The sequence below is a fragment of the Canis lupus genome, chromosome 25 (genome assembly GCF_003254725.2).
Source record: "Canis lupus dingo isolate Sandy chromosome 25, ASM325472v2, whole genome shotgun sequence".
NCBI lineage: Eukaryota > Metazoa > Chordata > Mammalia > Carnivora > Canidae > Canis > Canis lupus.
In genome coordinates this window covers 18,049,229-18,064,746 of record NC_064267.1, presented here as the reverse complement: position 1 = coordinate 18,064,746, position 15,518 = coordinate 18,049,229, and the positions used below count along the sequence as shown (strand labels likewise).

The following is a 15,518-nucleotide window of genomic DNA, read 5'->3' as shown; positions in this document are numbered from 1 at the left end:
TCTTTCTCAAATAAATTTAAAAGAGCCTAATTATTTTCAATATTCAGGTTAACAATGTTGTATTTTTTATTTAAAAGTGAAAATCGTCTTTTTAAGTTTTTAAAATAATATGCTGGTGGTAGCCATTCTCCGGTTCTGTGGAATGAATGATTTCTCCTGCTTTGTCAGTAGTTAGGACAGATTCACAGTGATCCTTTCACATTAAGACTATTGTAAACATAGTAATAGTAACATAATTTGGTTATACTCTTAAACTCTTGTCTGTTCCCTCACATCACCTAGAAACCAGATATTCATTAACACTGGGAAGTAATAAAAATTAGAGGCAAAAATAAAATGTTTCTCTTTGCTTCTCTGTAGGGTTCAGCACCACCCCCTTCTCCAACACCTAATAAGGAAATGAAGAACAAAGCTGTTCTTTGCAAACCTTTAACAATGACAAAAGCTACTTATTGTAAACCTCATATGCAGACCAAATCTTGTCAGACAGGTAACTTAGGAAAGATTGCCTTATATACTTTCCTATACTTAATACTTCTCTTCCTGAAATTCATGCTTTCCTCAAATAATAGGCTATGGAATGTATTTGTTTGGTCACTTTGTAATTTTCTGTTTATTTTGCTTATCTGAGTTTAGACATGACATTGAGAATACAGGTTTCAAGGTCTAATTATTTAAAATAATTAGTGAAAATCAATCCCTTAAAGGCCCAGAATATAAATTATGTCACAAGTGAAAAAATGCTGTATCAAAAATTTCCTTGGGGCTAAATTCACTAAAATTACAGTAATCCCACTGAGAAAGTCATCTCTGTGTGACCTGTAATGTTAACAATTCTATTTCCTTGTCAGAATGAGATGAAATAATTCAATTGTATATTTTTATAAGATTTAAATGTATTCTAATTGTTTAACTAGATAAATCTTTTTGCAGGGGATATGAGGGGGATCTGATAGTATATCTCAAACTATATAGTGTTTTTAAAGGATGTTTTCTTTGTATTAAAAAGGGGGCTAAATTCTGTTTTTGCTCTTTATTAAAAATTACTGTATTTAATTTTATTGTTTTTACTGTACTTAAATTTGTGAAACTGTACCTAATTTCTTTTAAAAGGGAACTGAGGCTTAACTTAAATTTTTCTTTGTTACCAAATTATTTTAACATTGAGTAACTATGTATTAAGTGTTATTTAATATTGCTTCTTAAACACATTTTGTATTTTTAGATGATAATTGGAAAACAGAGTATGTTCCAGTGCCTATTCCTGTACCTGTGTATATCCCAGTACCTATGCACATGTACAGTCAGAATATTCCTGTTCCTACTACAGTTCCTGTTCCTGTAAGTCAGATTTTAAGTTTTTTTTTTCATTTCGAGGTTTATCAGGCATTAGATAGGAGAACAATGTTGTAATTCCTACATTAGTGAAGCCGGTAGAACAGAGGGTTGAGTCTTTGCCTTTACCATTTAAATAAGGTTTGGTTGAATCTCTGTCAATGTTTGCTTTGTGTTTAATCAAGTATATGTTCGTCTTTATTTTTTTATTTTTTATATGTTCATCTTTAAAGGTGAAGTTTAGCAAATGCCTTTGTGTGCTTTATGCATATATGTAGTGTTTTCTATTTGAGTTCATTTTAGAGAAAAATATTTGTGAAGTTGTAAGGTTTAAAATTGAAACATGGAATAAAATTTCATATAAATTATCATTACATTATTTTGTCCTAAGTCACTTGCAGTAAAGACATTATGCCAGGACTTGGATGCCATAGTCTCCTGGGAAACTGAAGAACCTCAAATACTATTTTTCTTTAATTTTTATTTAAAAAAAAAGGCTGCTTGTTTTCTGGGCTGTGTTATAGTTGACATCTTAGTTTTGGTATGTGTTTTTTCCAAAACTTTTATCCACTGTGGTATTATAAAGATCATGTGTTAGAATAATTTTTAATTTGGGAAATTATTTATTTGTTAGAGAATGAGAGAGAGAAAGCAGGAGCAAGAGCAGGGAGAAAAGGGAAAAGCGGAGAGGGAGAGGGAGAAGCAGGCTCCCTGCTAAGCAGCCTATGTGAGGGCTTAGTCTCAGGACCCAGAGATCATGACCTGAGCCAAAGGCAGACTCTTAACTGACTGAGCCATCCAGGTGCCCCTAAAGATTTTAATTTTAAGTAATCTCCACACCCTCCACTGACTGTACCAGACTGGCTTCCCCTGCCCTCCCAGGAAAATTACCTTCTAATGTTGAGTGAACCTAACAGTAAATACTTTGGTTAATTAGGTGCCGGTTCCTGTTTTTCTGCCTGCCTCATTGGATAGCAATGAGAAGATCCCTGCAGCCATTGAAGATCTAAAAAGCAAAGTTTCTTCAGATCCTCTTGATACAGAGCTGCTTACAATGACAGATATGATGACTGAAGATGAGGGGAAAACAGAAGCTGCCAACATTAACAGTGAGCTGCACTATATTTCACCTTGTGAATGTGTATCATTGGTTTTCAATAAATGTTGTAATTATTATAGTATGTTGCAGGACATATCATTATGTTTCAACTTGATATAGGAGTGGGGGAAGTATTGCAACAAAAACGTATTTTTGTATTAAGAGATCCATACTCTTTCTAGGCACATGCTGTCTCTTATGCCATGCCCAATTTCAAGCAGGAATTTTTAAGGTCCCTGTTTTAATTGGAACAGAATTTGACTTGTAAAATCAACTCAGAATTCCTGTTTTAATGTACTAGCTCAGACAAAAAAAACTTGTAGTAGACTTTAATAATGATCCAAACTCTTATTTTGTAATGGTTATCCCCAATTTTGTTTTGTTGGCTATACTTAATAAAATAATTTGCATTATCTAAACCAGGGTTTATCCTAATTTCTGTTAGGGCAGTGTTTGCCAAATGTAACATAAGTATGTTATAGATGATTCTCTTAGAATATTTATTCCTACCCTTACTTTTTTGGTATTACCCACAGTCTTCTTTCTTTTTTTTTTTTTTTTAATTTTTTTTTATTTTATTTATTTATGATAGTCACATAGAGAGAGAGAGAGAGAGAGAGAGAGAGAGGCAGAGACACAGGCAGAGGGAGAAGCACGCTCCATACACCGGGAGCCTGACGTGGGATTCGATCCCGGGTCTCCAGGATCACGCCCTGGGCCAAAGGCAGGCGCCAAACTGCTGCGCCACCCAGGGATCCCCCACAGTCTTATTTCAACCACAAAACTGCCTAATCTCCTTTGCCCTAGAATACAATAGAAGCAGTATAAATTCTGTGTGTTTCATAATGTGACAGTGTTTGTTGAGGACTTTGTTACAGATTAATTTAGTGGGTTGCAACCAGTGGTTTTGTTTGTTTTTTAATGAAGTGAAATGGGAAAATGTTAGTGTGAATCTCATCGAAAGGATATTGTTTTGTGAAACTTTTGTTTCCTGTATGTGTATCTATATTTGTCTTTCTGTCTCCCATCACCACCTTCAAATGGATAAAATGCATATCTTTCTGTGGGTTGTAATATAAAACTGAAAACAGGGATCCCTGGGTGGCGCAGCGGTTCGGCGCCTGCCTTTGGCCCAGGGCGCGATCCTGGAGATCCGGGATCGAATCCCACGTCGGGCTCCCGGTGCATGGAGCCTGCTTCTCCCTCTGCCTGTGTCTCTGCCTCTCTCTCTCTCTCTGTGGTGTGACTATCATAAATAAATAAAAATAAAAAAAAAATTTATAAAACTGAAAACAACTGATCAAAACGTTGGAAAGCAGTTGTAATGAAAAACTTAGGTCATAATTCAAAAACTGTTGAAAATGGCATTATCCACCCTTATTAGTTTATTTTTCATGAGAGATTGCTTCTAGAAATACTCTGCATACCAGGGTTGTTTATCAAAGCATACCTGTTAACCTTTGAAAAGAGGCAGTTAAAGGATTAAAAGTTTCCATGTGCTAATGCTTGCTTATCTAACAATAACAAAATTTATAGTAGTTACATTTCAAGATAGCTATATATACCTTTTCCTTTTGTGACATTAATGTGTTAATTCTTGTTTTATATTTAAAATTAAATGACTTCTTTTGCTAGGTTAAATAAAGGTACTTTTAAGTTCTTCTGTTTTGATTTTTTTATATTATGACTTGATTACAGGTGTAATTATTGAAACCGACATAATTGGTTCAGATCTCTTGAAGAACTCTGACCCGGAGACACAGTCGAATATGCCTGATGTACCATATGAACCAGATTTGGATATTGAAATAGATTTCCCCAGAGGTACTCAAAATGCTCTTTTATTCTTTAAGTGTAAACTATGGTTGTGGAATTTAGTTACGGAATCATAACTGTGGTTATGATTGTTAATCATTTAATGTTTGTGCTATTACCTTTACTGTTTATATTTGTCTTTTTTTACCCAAACAAAATTCAACAGTTAATTTCTGAAATGGGCTATAGGATTGAATTGAAGAAACTTGAAGAGAATTTCTTTAGAAATTCTCTAAATTTTTAGAGCCTAAAAAGATACTTTCCTAATGTAATTCATTATAGAAAACTTTGTAGATAGAGAAAAGGATAAAGAAGTGGTTGTTTCTTTTTAAAAAATTAAATAAACTGTTGATAGTATTTTTCATAAGCTTTTTTAAAAATTAAGTTTCACCTTCAAGGGGAAAAAAAGTATTTTCAAGTCTTTTTTTGTGAAAGAGATATGTTCTGTTTTTCATTATTTTCCTAAATTTATTGATGACTAATCACATCCAATAGAATGTAAAGCATTTTATTTTAAGAAAAGTTTGATATGTTGAATTGGATTTGTACTTAAGACCGTTTAAATCTTAGAATTGAATTTCAGGTTGTAATAGTTTTTCTGATCTTAGACATTTCCATGAAAATTTCATGTTGTTTTTTAAAAGTCTGAATAGGGTTTACCAGAACTCATAGATGATATCCACCCCCCCAGCATAAGTTATCCCCATATATAGGTGCTTGTTTATATTCTGTGATTAGTTCTTTGTTGGATATTTTATGTAACGTAAGCTTGTGCTGTTATATTTGGAAATAAAAGTTCTTCTGATCTGATTGCCAGCTGCTGAGGAGCTTGATATGGAAAATGAATTTTTATTGCCACCTGTTTTTGGAGAAGAATATGAGGAACAGCCTAGACCTCGATCTAAAAAAAAGGTATAAAGTAATAGTATTCTTGCATTTAACCACTATCTCTATGTAGTGATACCTCTTTAGGTATGGAGCAAGGGTATAGTGATCCACAGTTGTGTCTGAGACTATGGGAAGACTTGTTTCCCCTAGATTTAAAAGGCTCTAAAAGTTAGTCTTTATTAAGTCTTTATTACTTCATTTCTAAGTAATAAAAATGTCTCAGATTTACTTATAACTTTATAGAACAGTGAATATTATTGCCATTTAATTTTCCTTTTATCCTGACAAAAGATTGATGTTGCTAAAAAATAAACTCAATTCTTTGGCAAGAATTGAGACTGTTTTCTAGAGATCTGTTTTTTCCATTATTTTTTCTGATGAGACTAATCTGTGAGATTGATGTACACAGTTTATAATATCTGGTCTTTTTAAGCATGTCAGCATATGGAAAGACGTGCTGGATAGTTTAATTGTTCAGGTAGGTCAAATCTACATGTATTAACAGGTGTGATTTTTTAAAAATACTTTATCAACAACTTTATTTAACATAAAGCAAGATAAAAAAATAACATAAAGTGAGATCGAAAGAAAAAGAAAAGGATGACTTTCACAAATTTCCCCACAAAGAAAAAGAAAAAACCGAAAAAGTAGTGAGTACCTACAATAGAATGAAGTTGGATTCCTCTTTGATACCACACACACAAAAATGAACTCAAAATAGGTCATAGGCCTAAATGTAAGGACTAAAATTATAAAATAACATAGGTTTAAATCTTCATTACCTTGGGTTATGTAGGTGTACTTTGATATACCAAAAGTACTAGGAATAACAGGAAAAAATAGGTTAATTAGGTGTACTACATCAAAATTTAAAACTTTTAATACAGCAAATAATGCCATCATGACAGTGAAAGGAGCTGAGTGGTCATTCCCCATAAGTTGGGATCACAGAAAAATTCCATTTCTCTCTCCCATTAATATGTAGAATCCTTTTCAGATTATTTATTATATCTTATACTTATTTTATCAGTGACTCTCACAGAAGTTAAAATGATTTTGATATATAAAGTGGTTTACGTACAAATATGGCACTCCTGGAGATATATTTCAAGTAACTATTCTCAGATTCTGGAATACCAATCAATTCTAAGTGTATATGTTTTTCTTAATTTGCATTTGTTGAGAGATTTCTTACATAAAGTCATGAATAATACAGGTTTTTTAAAAAAAACATCTTACAATGGTGTTTTACTAATAGGGAGCCAAGAGAAAAGCTGTATCAGGATACCAGTCTCATGATGATAGTTCTGACAATTCAGAATGTACCTTTCCTTTCAAATATACGTATGGTGTAAACGCATGGAAACACTGGGTCAAAACTAGGCAACTTGATGAAGATCTTCTGGTATTAGATGAGCTAAAATCTCGTAAGTGTTCTGATTTTGTTTCCTCTATGTCTTACTTCAAATCAAGATTTTGGTTATTAACTACATTTACTTTAAAAAAAAACATAAATATAGTTCACAGTATTTTAAGTATATTCAAATATAGATTTCATTTTACTCTTAAATTCTTAGAGTATAAATCAATTTCAGAAAGTTTCTTATTCTTAAAGTTTCTATATCTTTAGAGTAAATAATAACAGTTACTAATTTTTTCTTTCTTTTTAGCTAAATCAGTAAAGTTAAAAGAGGATCTGCTCTCTCATACCACAGCTGAGCTTAACTATGGGTTAGCCCATTTTGTCAATGAGATCCGACGTCCAAATGGAGAGAGTTATGCACCCGACAGCATCTATTATCTTTGCCTTGGAATACAGGAGGTTAGTAATATGATGGCTACTTTTGAATCTAATGTTAATAAGAAAGGTTGTTGTAGTTGTTTTGGAAAAGAAAAATGTTATGTTTCAAGAAAATTAAGGGTAGCTTTATGGAACATAATGATTTCTTAGTTTACCAAGACAAAAAAGAATTTATTTGAAAATACTAGGATATTAAAAAGGATTTTCTTAGCTACTTTGTATATAGGTCTTTCTGTTATAATGAGATATGTTCCTAAAAATCCTCAAGTTCTCCGAAACTGTTGTACCATAACCAAAAAGAATTTATGTGAAAAATGGAGGTTGGGTCAGGCCACTTGAAACTCCTGTATCTTTTCTAACAGACCTAACAAAGCTGTATATTCGTTAGGATATATGGTAATCAGGATGACTTCATTTCCTCCTTACAATTAGAAATAAATGAATTAACATTCTGAGGCGTGATCTATATATGTATGTATATATGTATTACCTATATATGTATACAGGTAAACAGAAAAATGAGTTCCTTTGCAAATAGTGGATCTGTTTCGGTTGTACACTTCTCATGTTTCTAAGTTGTGAAATAGGATATTCGGAATCGTCTTATAAAAGATTCTTTAGGGGTTTTAGATAAACAAACCACATGTCTGTGAGTCTGTTTTCCATAATAAACATAAAGATCAACTTGTAATTCTGAACAAATTGTTCAAGTTGGAGCCCAGATGTTAGAAAGGATCTTGTTGACATTTTGTGTATTTTTAGCTGTGGTAAATGATAGACTTTTTTTTTTTTTTTTAAGATTTTATTTATTTATTAGAGAGAGAGTAAATGAAAGAGAGAGAGGGAGTGCAAGTGAGTATGAGAAAGGGGGTAGGGGCAAAGGGAGAAGCAGACTCCCTGCTGAGCAGGGAGCCCAATGTAGAGCTTCATCCCAGAACCCTGGGATCATGACCTTAGAAGAATACAGATGCTTAACCAACTGAGCATGTGCACTCATGTGCCCCTAGGCCCAAAAATGTTAATGCTGTTAACAGGTGGTAGATACTGAAATAAATTACTCAGAAAATTCGAATTGTCTTAATTTATATTTTAGTTATATATTCTTTAGGATAGAGATTTGCCTGAGATTATACAAGTGGCAGTGGGGAAATACCACAGGGCTATAAATTAAACTATTGAAAAAGGCCATCATAAACTTTACAATAACAATCTAAAATATATAGAAGGTTTTATGAACCTCATGTTTACTTGGTAAATAGGTCCACCATTCCAAATCCCAAAACCCTTAAAAACTAGAGATTTTACCCTTTATGTTTTCACAGACTCATTTGATAGTAAAACCTGACTTGAAGAGTTTTCAAGTTACTATTTATTATACTTTCTGTTTGATTATCCATAAAATATGAACTATATGTCACTAAACAATTGTTAATGTTTCAAAAAAAAACAATTGTTAATGTTTCTTTTTTTATAATTTTTTAAAAAAATTTATTTATGATAGTCACAGAGAGAGAGAGAGAGAGAGAGAGGCAGAGACATAGGCAGAGGGAGAAGCAGGCTCCATGCACCAGGAGCCCGATGTGGGATTCGATCCCGGGTCTCCAGGATCGTGCCCTGAGCCAAAGGCAGGCGCCAAACCGCTGCGCCACCCAGGGATCCCAATTGTTAATGTTTCTAAACAAATATAGGGTACTTCCCTAGACCACTCTAGGAATATTATATAAGTATATACATACCATGTAAAATCCAAAACATTAAGAATCCCTAAACATATCTGTCCTCAGTGGTTCTGACTCATTGTGGACCCATGTATGTTTTTCCCGTTTTATTATACCGAATAGTAAAAAAGAGTAGAAATAGCAGGTCCCAGGTGTAGGTGAAAACATCTCAGTAAGCATCAGAATCAGTTATTTATTACGTATAAATCCTCTTCAGAGCAAATAGGAGCTGGCTTTTACTCTTTGTGTCTTGTTCCATGCTGTCCATATAGTAGGCACTCATTGACTTGTACACAATAAACCTATCTTCAGTTTTCCACTCCTTTTTATTGTGTGTATTTATTTAAGATGATGGAATAATCTTTTTTTTTTTTTTTAAAGATTTTATTCATGAGAGAGAGAAAAAGAGAGAGAGAGGCAGAGACACAGGCAGAGGGAGAAGCAGGCCCCATGCAGGAAGCCTGATGTGGGACTCGATCCCGGGACTCCAGGATCATGCCCTGGGCTGAAGGCAGGCACCAAACCACTGAGCCACCCAGGGAACACCCTTTTTTTTTGGAACAATCTTTTTAAAAAGATGTTTATATCATCATAGAAATAGTTTTGTTTTCTAGATCAATCATTTGTTTTTTTGTTTTTTGTTTTTTAAAGATTTTAATTTATTTATTCCTGAGAGACAGACAGAGAGGCAGAGACATAGGCAGAGGGAGAAGCAGACGACTCCACAGGGAGCTTGATGTGGGACTTGATCCGGAACCCCAGGATCACGCCCTGAGCCAAAGACAGATGCTCAACTGCTGAGCCACCCAGGCGCCCCTAGATCAATCATTTGTAAAAATGTTGAAGAGCACTCTAGGATTCTGCCAAGATAACTCATCCGGAAGGGAAGAAATTGAGTCCTAGACTCTTACTAATGGTTTCTTTTTTTTTTTTTTTTAAGACTTTTTAAAAATCAAGTTAGTTAACATATAGTGTATTACTAGTTTTAGGGGTAGAATTTAGTGATTCATCAGTTGCATGTAACATCCAGTGCTCGGTGCATCAAAAAAGATAGTCTCCTCCTATTTTTCCTTTTTTAAAGATTTTATTTATTTATTAATGAGAGACACACACAGAGAGAGAGAGCATGGCAGAGACACAGGCAGAGGGAGAAACAGGCTCCATGCAGGGAGCCCGACATGGGACTCGATCCCAGGTCTCCAGGATCAGACCCTGGGCTGAAGGTGGCACTAAAACGCTGAGCCATCCGGGCTGCCCAGATAGGCTCCTCCTCCTTAATGCACATCCCTATATTCCCATGCATCTCCCCTCTAGCAACCGTGTTTGTTTCTATATTTAATAGTCTCTTAATAGTTTGCACCCTATTTTTATTTTATTTTCCCTTCCCTTCCCTTCCCTTCTTGATTGGATTATTTGTTCTTTGGGTATTGAGTTTGATAAGTTCTTATAGATATTGGATGCTAGCCCTTTATCTGATATGTCATTTGCAAATATCTTCTCCCCCTCTGTGGGCTGCCTTTTAGTTTTGTTGATTGTTTCTTTTGCTGTGCAGAACATTTTATCTTGATGAAGTCCCAATAGTTCATTTTTACTTTTGTTTCCCTTCCCTTTGGAGACATGTCTAGCAAGAAGTTGCTGTGGCCAAGGTCACAGAGGTTGCCACCTGTGTTCTCCTTTAGGATTTTGATGGATTCCTATCTCACATGTAGGTCTTTTATCCATTTTGAGTCTATTTTTTGTGTATGGTATAAGAAAATGGTCCAGTTTCATCTTCTACATATGGTTGTCCAATTTTCCTACAACATTTGTTGAAGAAACTTTTTTCCATTGGATATTATTTTCTGCTTCTGAAGATTAGTTGACCAAACTGTTGAAGGTCCATTTCTGGGTTCGCTATTCTGTTCCACTGATCTATGAATTGATTTTTGTGCTAGTACCATACTGTCTTGATGATTACAGCTTTATTTATTTTATTTTATTTTTTTAAAAAAGATATTTATTTATTTGAGAGAGAATGAGTAGAGGGAGGGGGCATAAGGAGAGGGAGAATCAGACTTCCCACTGAGCAGAGAGCTCCTTGCGGGGGTCTATCCTATGACCCTAGGATCATGACCTGACTTGAAGGCAGAAACTTAACTGACTGAGCCATGGAGGCGCCCAGATTACAACTTTAATAATACAGCTTAAACTCCGAATTTTGATGCCTGCAGCTTTAGTTTTCTTTTTCAACATTACTTTGGTTATTTGGGGTCTTCTCTGGTTCCATAAATTTTAGAATTGTTTGTTCCAGCTCTGTGAAAAATGCTGTTATTTTGATAGAGATTGTATTGAATTTGTAGATTGCTATGGGTAGCATAAGACATTTTAACAATATTTGTTATTCTAGTCTGTGAGCATGGAATGTTTCTTTGTCTTCCTTAATTTCTTTGATAAGTGTTCTATAGTTTTCAGAGTACAGATCCTTTACCTATTTGGTTAGGTTTATTCCTAGGTATTTTATGTTTTTTTGGTGCAATTGTAAATGGGATCGGATTCTGATTTCCCTTTCTTCTGCTTCATTATTGGTACCTAGAAATGTTACAGGCTTCTGTGTGTTGATGTTACATCTTGCCACTTTGCTGAATTCCTGTATCACTTCTAGGAATTTTGGGGTGGAGTCTTTTTTTTTTTTTAAAGATTTTATTTATTATTTATTCATGATAGCCAGAGAGAGAGAGAGAGAGAGAGAGGCAGAGACACAGGCAGAAGGGAGAAGCAGGCTCCATGCTGGGAGCCTGATGCGGGACTTGATCCCGGGACTCCAGGATTACGCCCTGAGCCAAAGTTAGGCGCTGAACCGCTGAGCCACCCAGGGTTCCCCTAGGGTAGAGTCTTTCAGGTTTTTTACGGAGTATCATGTCATATGTGAAGAGTGAAAGTTTGACTTCTTCCTTGCTGATTGGGTGAATTTTATTTCATTTTGTTGTCCAATTGCTGAGGCTAGGACTTCTAGTATTATGTTGAACAACAGTGGTGAGAGTAGATATCCCTCTTGTGTTCCTGAACTTAGGGTAAAAGCTCTCCATTTTTCCTCATTGACGATGATATTAGCTGTGAATCTTTCTCGTGTGTGGTCTTTATGATGTAGAGGTATTTTCCTTCTATCCCTACTTTCTTGAGGGTTTTTATGAAGAAAAGATGCAGTATTTTGTCAAATGCTTTTTCTGTGTCAGTTGAGAGGATCATATGGTTCTTATCCTTTCTTTTATTAGTGTGGTGTATCATGTTGATTGATTTGCAGATGTTGAATCACCCCTGTAACCCAGGAATAAATACCACTTAGTTGTGGTGAATAATCCTTTTAATGTACTGTTGGATCCGATTAGCTAGTATCTTAGAATTTTCCATCCTTGTTCATCAGAGGATATTGGTCTGTAGTTATCCTTTTTAGTGGGGTCTTTATCTGGTTTTGGGAATAAGGTAATGCTGGCTTCATAGAATGAGTTGGAAGTTTTCCTTCCATTTCCATTTTTTTTTTAAGATTTTATCTATTCATGAGAGAGAGAGAGGAAAGGCAGAAATGAAGGCAGAGGGAGAATAGGCCCCTCACAGGGAGCCCGATGTGGGACTCAATCCCCAAACTGGGATCACGCTCTGAGCCAAAGGTAGATGCTCAACCGCTGAGCCACCCAGGCGTCCCCCATTTCTATTTTTTGAAACAGTTTCAGAGAAATAGGTATTAGTGCTTCTTTAAATGTTTGGTAGAATTCCCCTGGGAAGCCATCCACCCCTGAGATGGCTAATATCCAGAATCCCTAAAGAACTTATCTTTTTGATTGGTAGACTTGATTATTGATCTCATTCTTTTCTGGTTATGGGTCTGATCAGGTTTTCTATTTCTTCCTGTTTCAGTTTTGGTAGTTTATATGTTTATAGGAATTTGTCCACTTTTAATTGCCTAATTTGTTGGCAAATGATTTCTCACAGTATTCACAAACAAGTTTTTGTATTTTAGTGGTATTGGTTGTGAGCTCTTCTTTTTCATTCGTTATTTATTTGGGTCTTTTTTCTTTTTGCTAAGTCTGGCTAGGGATTTATCAGTTTTGTTAATTCAAAGAACTAATTCCTAGTTTCATTAATCTGTTCTTTTGATTATCGTTCATTTCTGCTCTAATCTTTATTATCTCCCTTCTGCTGGATTTAGGTGTTATTTACTGTTCTTTTTCTAGCTCTTTTTGGTATAAGGTTGGGTTATGTATTTGAGACTTTTCTTGCTTCTTTAGCAAGGCCTGTATTGCAATATACTTCAGCAAAGGCTGCATCCCAAAGGTTTGGATTGTGGTGTTTCCATTTTCTTTTTCTTCCATTTTGTTTTTTTTTTAGTTCGTCTTTAATTTCCTTTTTTTTTTTTTTTAAAGATTTTATTTATTCACGAGAGACACACATACACACACAGAGAGAGAGAGAGAGAGGCAGAGGCAAAGACATAGGGCAGAGGGAGATGCAGGCTCCACGCTGGGAGCCTGACGAGGGACTCCATCCCAGCACTACAGGATCATGCCCTGGGCTTAGGGCAGGCGCTAAACCGCTGAGCCACCCAGGTGTCTCCGTCTTTTTTTTTTTTTTTAAAGATTTTATTTATTTATTTATTTATTTATTTATTTATTTATTTATTTATTTATTTATTTATTTATTTATTTATGAGGGGATGGGGCGGGCACAGACACAGGCAGAGGGAGAAGCAGGCTCCATGCAGGGAGCCTGATGTGGGACTTGATCCCAGGTCTCCAGGATCACACCCTGGGCTGAAGGCGGCACTAAACCGCTGAGCCACCCGGGCTGCCCTGGCATTTCCTGAGCAAATTTCCTGATTGACCCATTCATTTCTTAGGAGGAAGTTCTTTAAGTTAAACTCCATGTATTTTTGGTCTTTCCAATTTTTTTCTTATGATTGATTTCAAGTTTCATAGCATTGTGATCTGAAAATATGCGTGGTATGATCTCAGTCTTTTTGTACCAGTTGAGACCTGATTTGTGACCCACTATGTCATCGATTCTGGAGAATGTTCCATGTGCATTCAAAAAGAATGTTTTTCTGCTGCTTTAGGTTTGAAATGTTTTGAATTTACCTGTTAAGTCCATCTGGTCCAGTTAGTCATTTAAAGTCCTTGTTTCCCTGTTGATCCTTTGCTTAGATGATCTGTCTTTTGCTGTGAGTGGGGTGTTACAGTCTCGTACTGTTATTATTATCAATGAATTTCTTTGTTATTAATTGGTTTATATATTCTAGTTTGGAGCATGAATATTTACAATTGTTAGAGCTTCTTGTTGGATGAATTCCTTTATAATGCTATAATATCCTTTTCACCTCTTATTACAGTCTTTGATTTAAAGCCTTCAGCCCAGGGTATGATCCTGGAGGCCCGGGATTGAGTCCCATGCTGGGCTCCCTGCATGGAGCCTGCTTCTCCCTCTGCCTGTGTCTATGCCTCTTTCTGTCTCTCTTTCTGTGTGTGTGTGTGTCTCATGAATAAATAAATAAAATCTTAAAGAAATAAAATGAAATCTAATTTGTCTGGGGATGCCTGCCTTTGGCTCAGGGCGTGATCCTGGAGTCCTGGGATTGAGTCCCATATCGGGCTCCCTGCATGGAACCTGCTTCTCCTGTCTCTGCCTCTCTCTGTGTGTCTCTCATGAATAAATAAGTTAAATCTTAAAAAAAAAATCTAGTTTGTCTGATGTAAGGATGGCTACTCCATCTCTCTTTTGACATCCATTAGCATGATAAATGGTTCTCTCACTTTCTATGTAGAGGTGTCTTTGTCTAAAATGAGTCTCTTGTAAACAGCATATTGATGTCTTTATTTTTTTTTATTTTTTTTTATTTTTTATTTATTTATGATAGTCACAGAGAGAGAGAGGCAGAGACATAGGCAGAGGGAGAAGCAGGCTCCATGCACCGGGAGCCCGACGTGGGATTCGATCCCGGGTCTCCAGGATCGCACCCTGGGCCAAAGGCAGGCACCAAACCGCTGCGCCACCCAGGGATCCCGATGTCTTTATTTTTAATCCATTCTGATACCCTATGTCTTTTGATTGAAGCATTTAGTCCATTTACATTCAGAGTAATTATTGATAGATATTAATTTAGTGCCATTGTATTACCTGTAAAGTCACTGTGTTTGTAGATTGTCTCTGTTCCTTTCTATTCTTTGTTACTTTTGGTGTCTCTTTCTGCTCAAAAGTTCCCCTTTAATATTTCTTGCAGAGATGGTTTAGTGGTCACAAACTCCTTTAGTTTTTGTCTCGGAAACTCTCTCTCCTATTCTAAATGATAGCCGTGCTGGATAAAATATTTTTGGCTGCATCTTTTTCCCATTTTACACATTGAATATATCCTGCCACTACTTTCTGGCCTACCGGGTCTCTGTGGACAGGCCTGCTGCCAGCCTTATGTGTCTACCTTTATAGGTTAGGATCTTTTTTCCCTAGCTGCTTTCAGACTTCTGTCATTATCTTTGTATTTTGTGAGTTTCACTATGGTTTGACCTACTTTTATTGATTTTGAGGAACATTCTCTGTGCCTCTTGAAGTTGAATGCCTGTTTTCTTCCCCAGACTAGGGAAGTTCTCAGTTATAATTTGTTCAAATAAACCTTCTGCCCCTTTATCCCACTGTTCTCCTGGGACTTCTGTGATGATGGGCATTATTTTGCTTTATGGAGTTGCTGAGTTCCCTAAACCTGCCTTTCTGATCTAATAGCTTTCTTTCCCTCTTCTTTTCAGCTTCATTATTTTCCATAATTTTATCTTCTATAGTGTTTCTCTGTCCTGTTCTCTCTTCTCGTTCTCTAGTCCTTGTTGTGATTATATCCAGTAGGTCT

At 35.7% G+C, this 15,518-nt stretch overlaps 1 protein-coding gene across 5 annotated transcripts in view; it reads left to right on the top strand.

Annotated features, from left to right (window-relative positions):
* Nucleotides 1-15,518, top strand: part of ZMYM2 (zinc finger MYM-type containing 2) — a 120,285-nt gene that overhangs the window by 78,779 nt on the left and 25,988 nt on the right. For all 5 annotated transcript variants that reach the window (XM_025462771.3, XM_025462769.3, XM_035716038.2 and 2 more), the window contains 7 exons: nucleotides 361-490; nucleotides 1,226-1,341; nucleotides 2,273-2,444; nucleotides 4,133-4,258; nucleotides 5,067-5,161; nucleotides 6,396-6,564; nucleotides 6,808-6,959. In XM_025462771.3, the coding sequence (XP_025318556.1) occupies nucleotides 361-490; nucleotides 1,226-1,341; nucleotides 2,273-2,444; nucleotides 4,133-4,258; nucleotides 5,067-5,161; nucleotides 6,396-6,564; nucleotides 6,808-6,959 (960 nt within the window). The remainder of the gene's footprint in view (nucleotides 1-360; nucleotides 491-1,225; nucleotides 1,342-2,272; nucleotides 2,445-4,132; nucleotides 4,259-5,066; nucleotides 5,162-6,395; nucleotides 6,565-6,807; nucleotides 6,960-15,518) is intronic.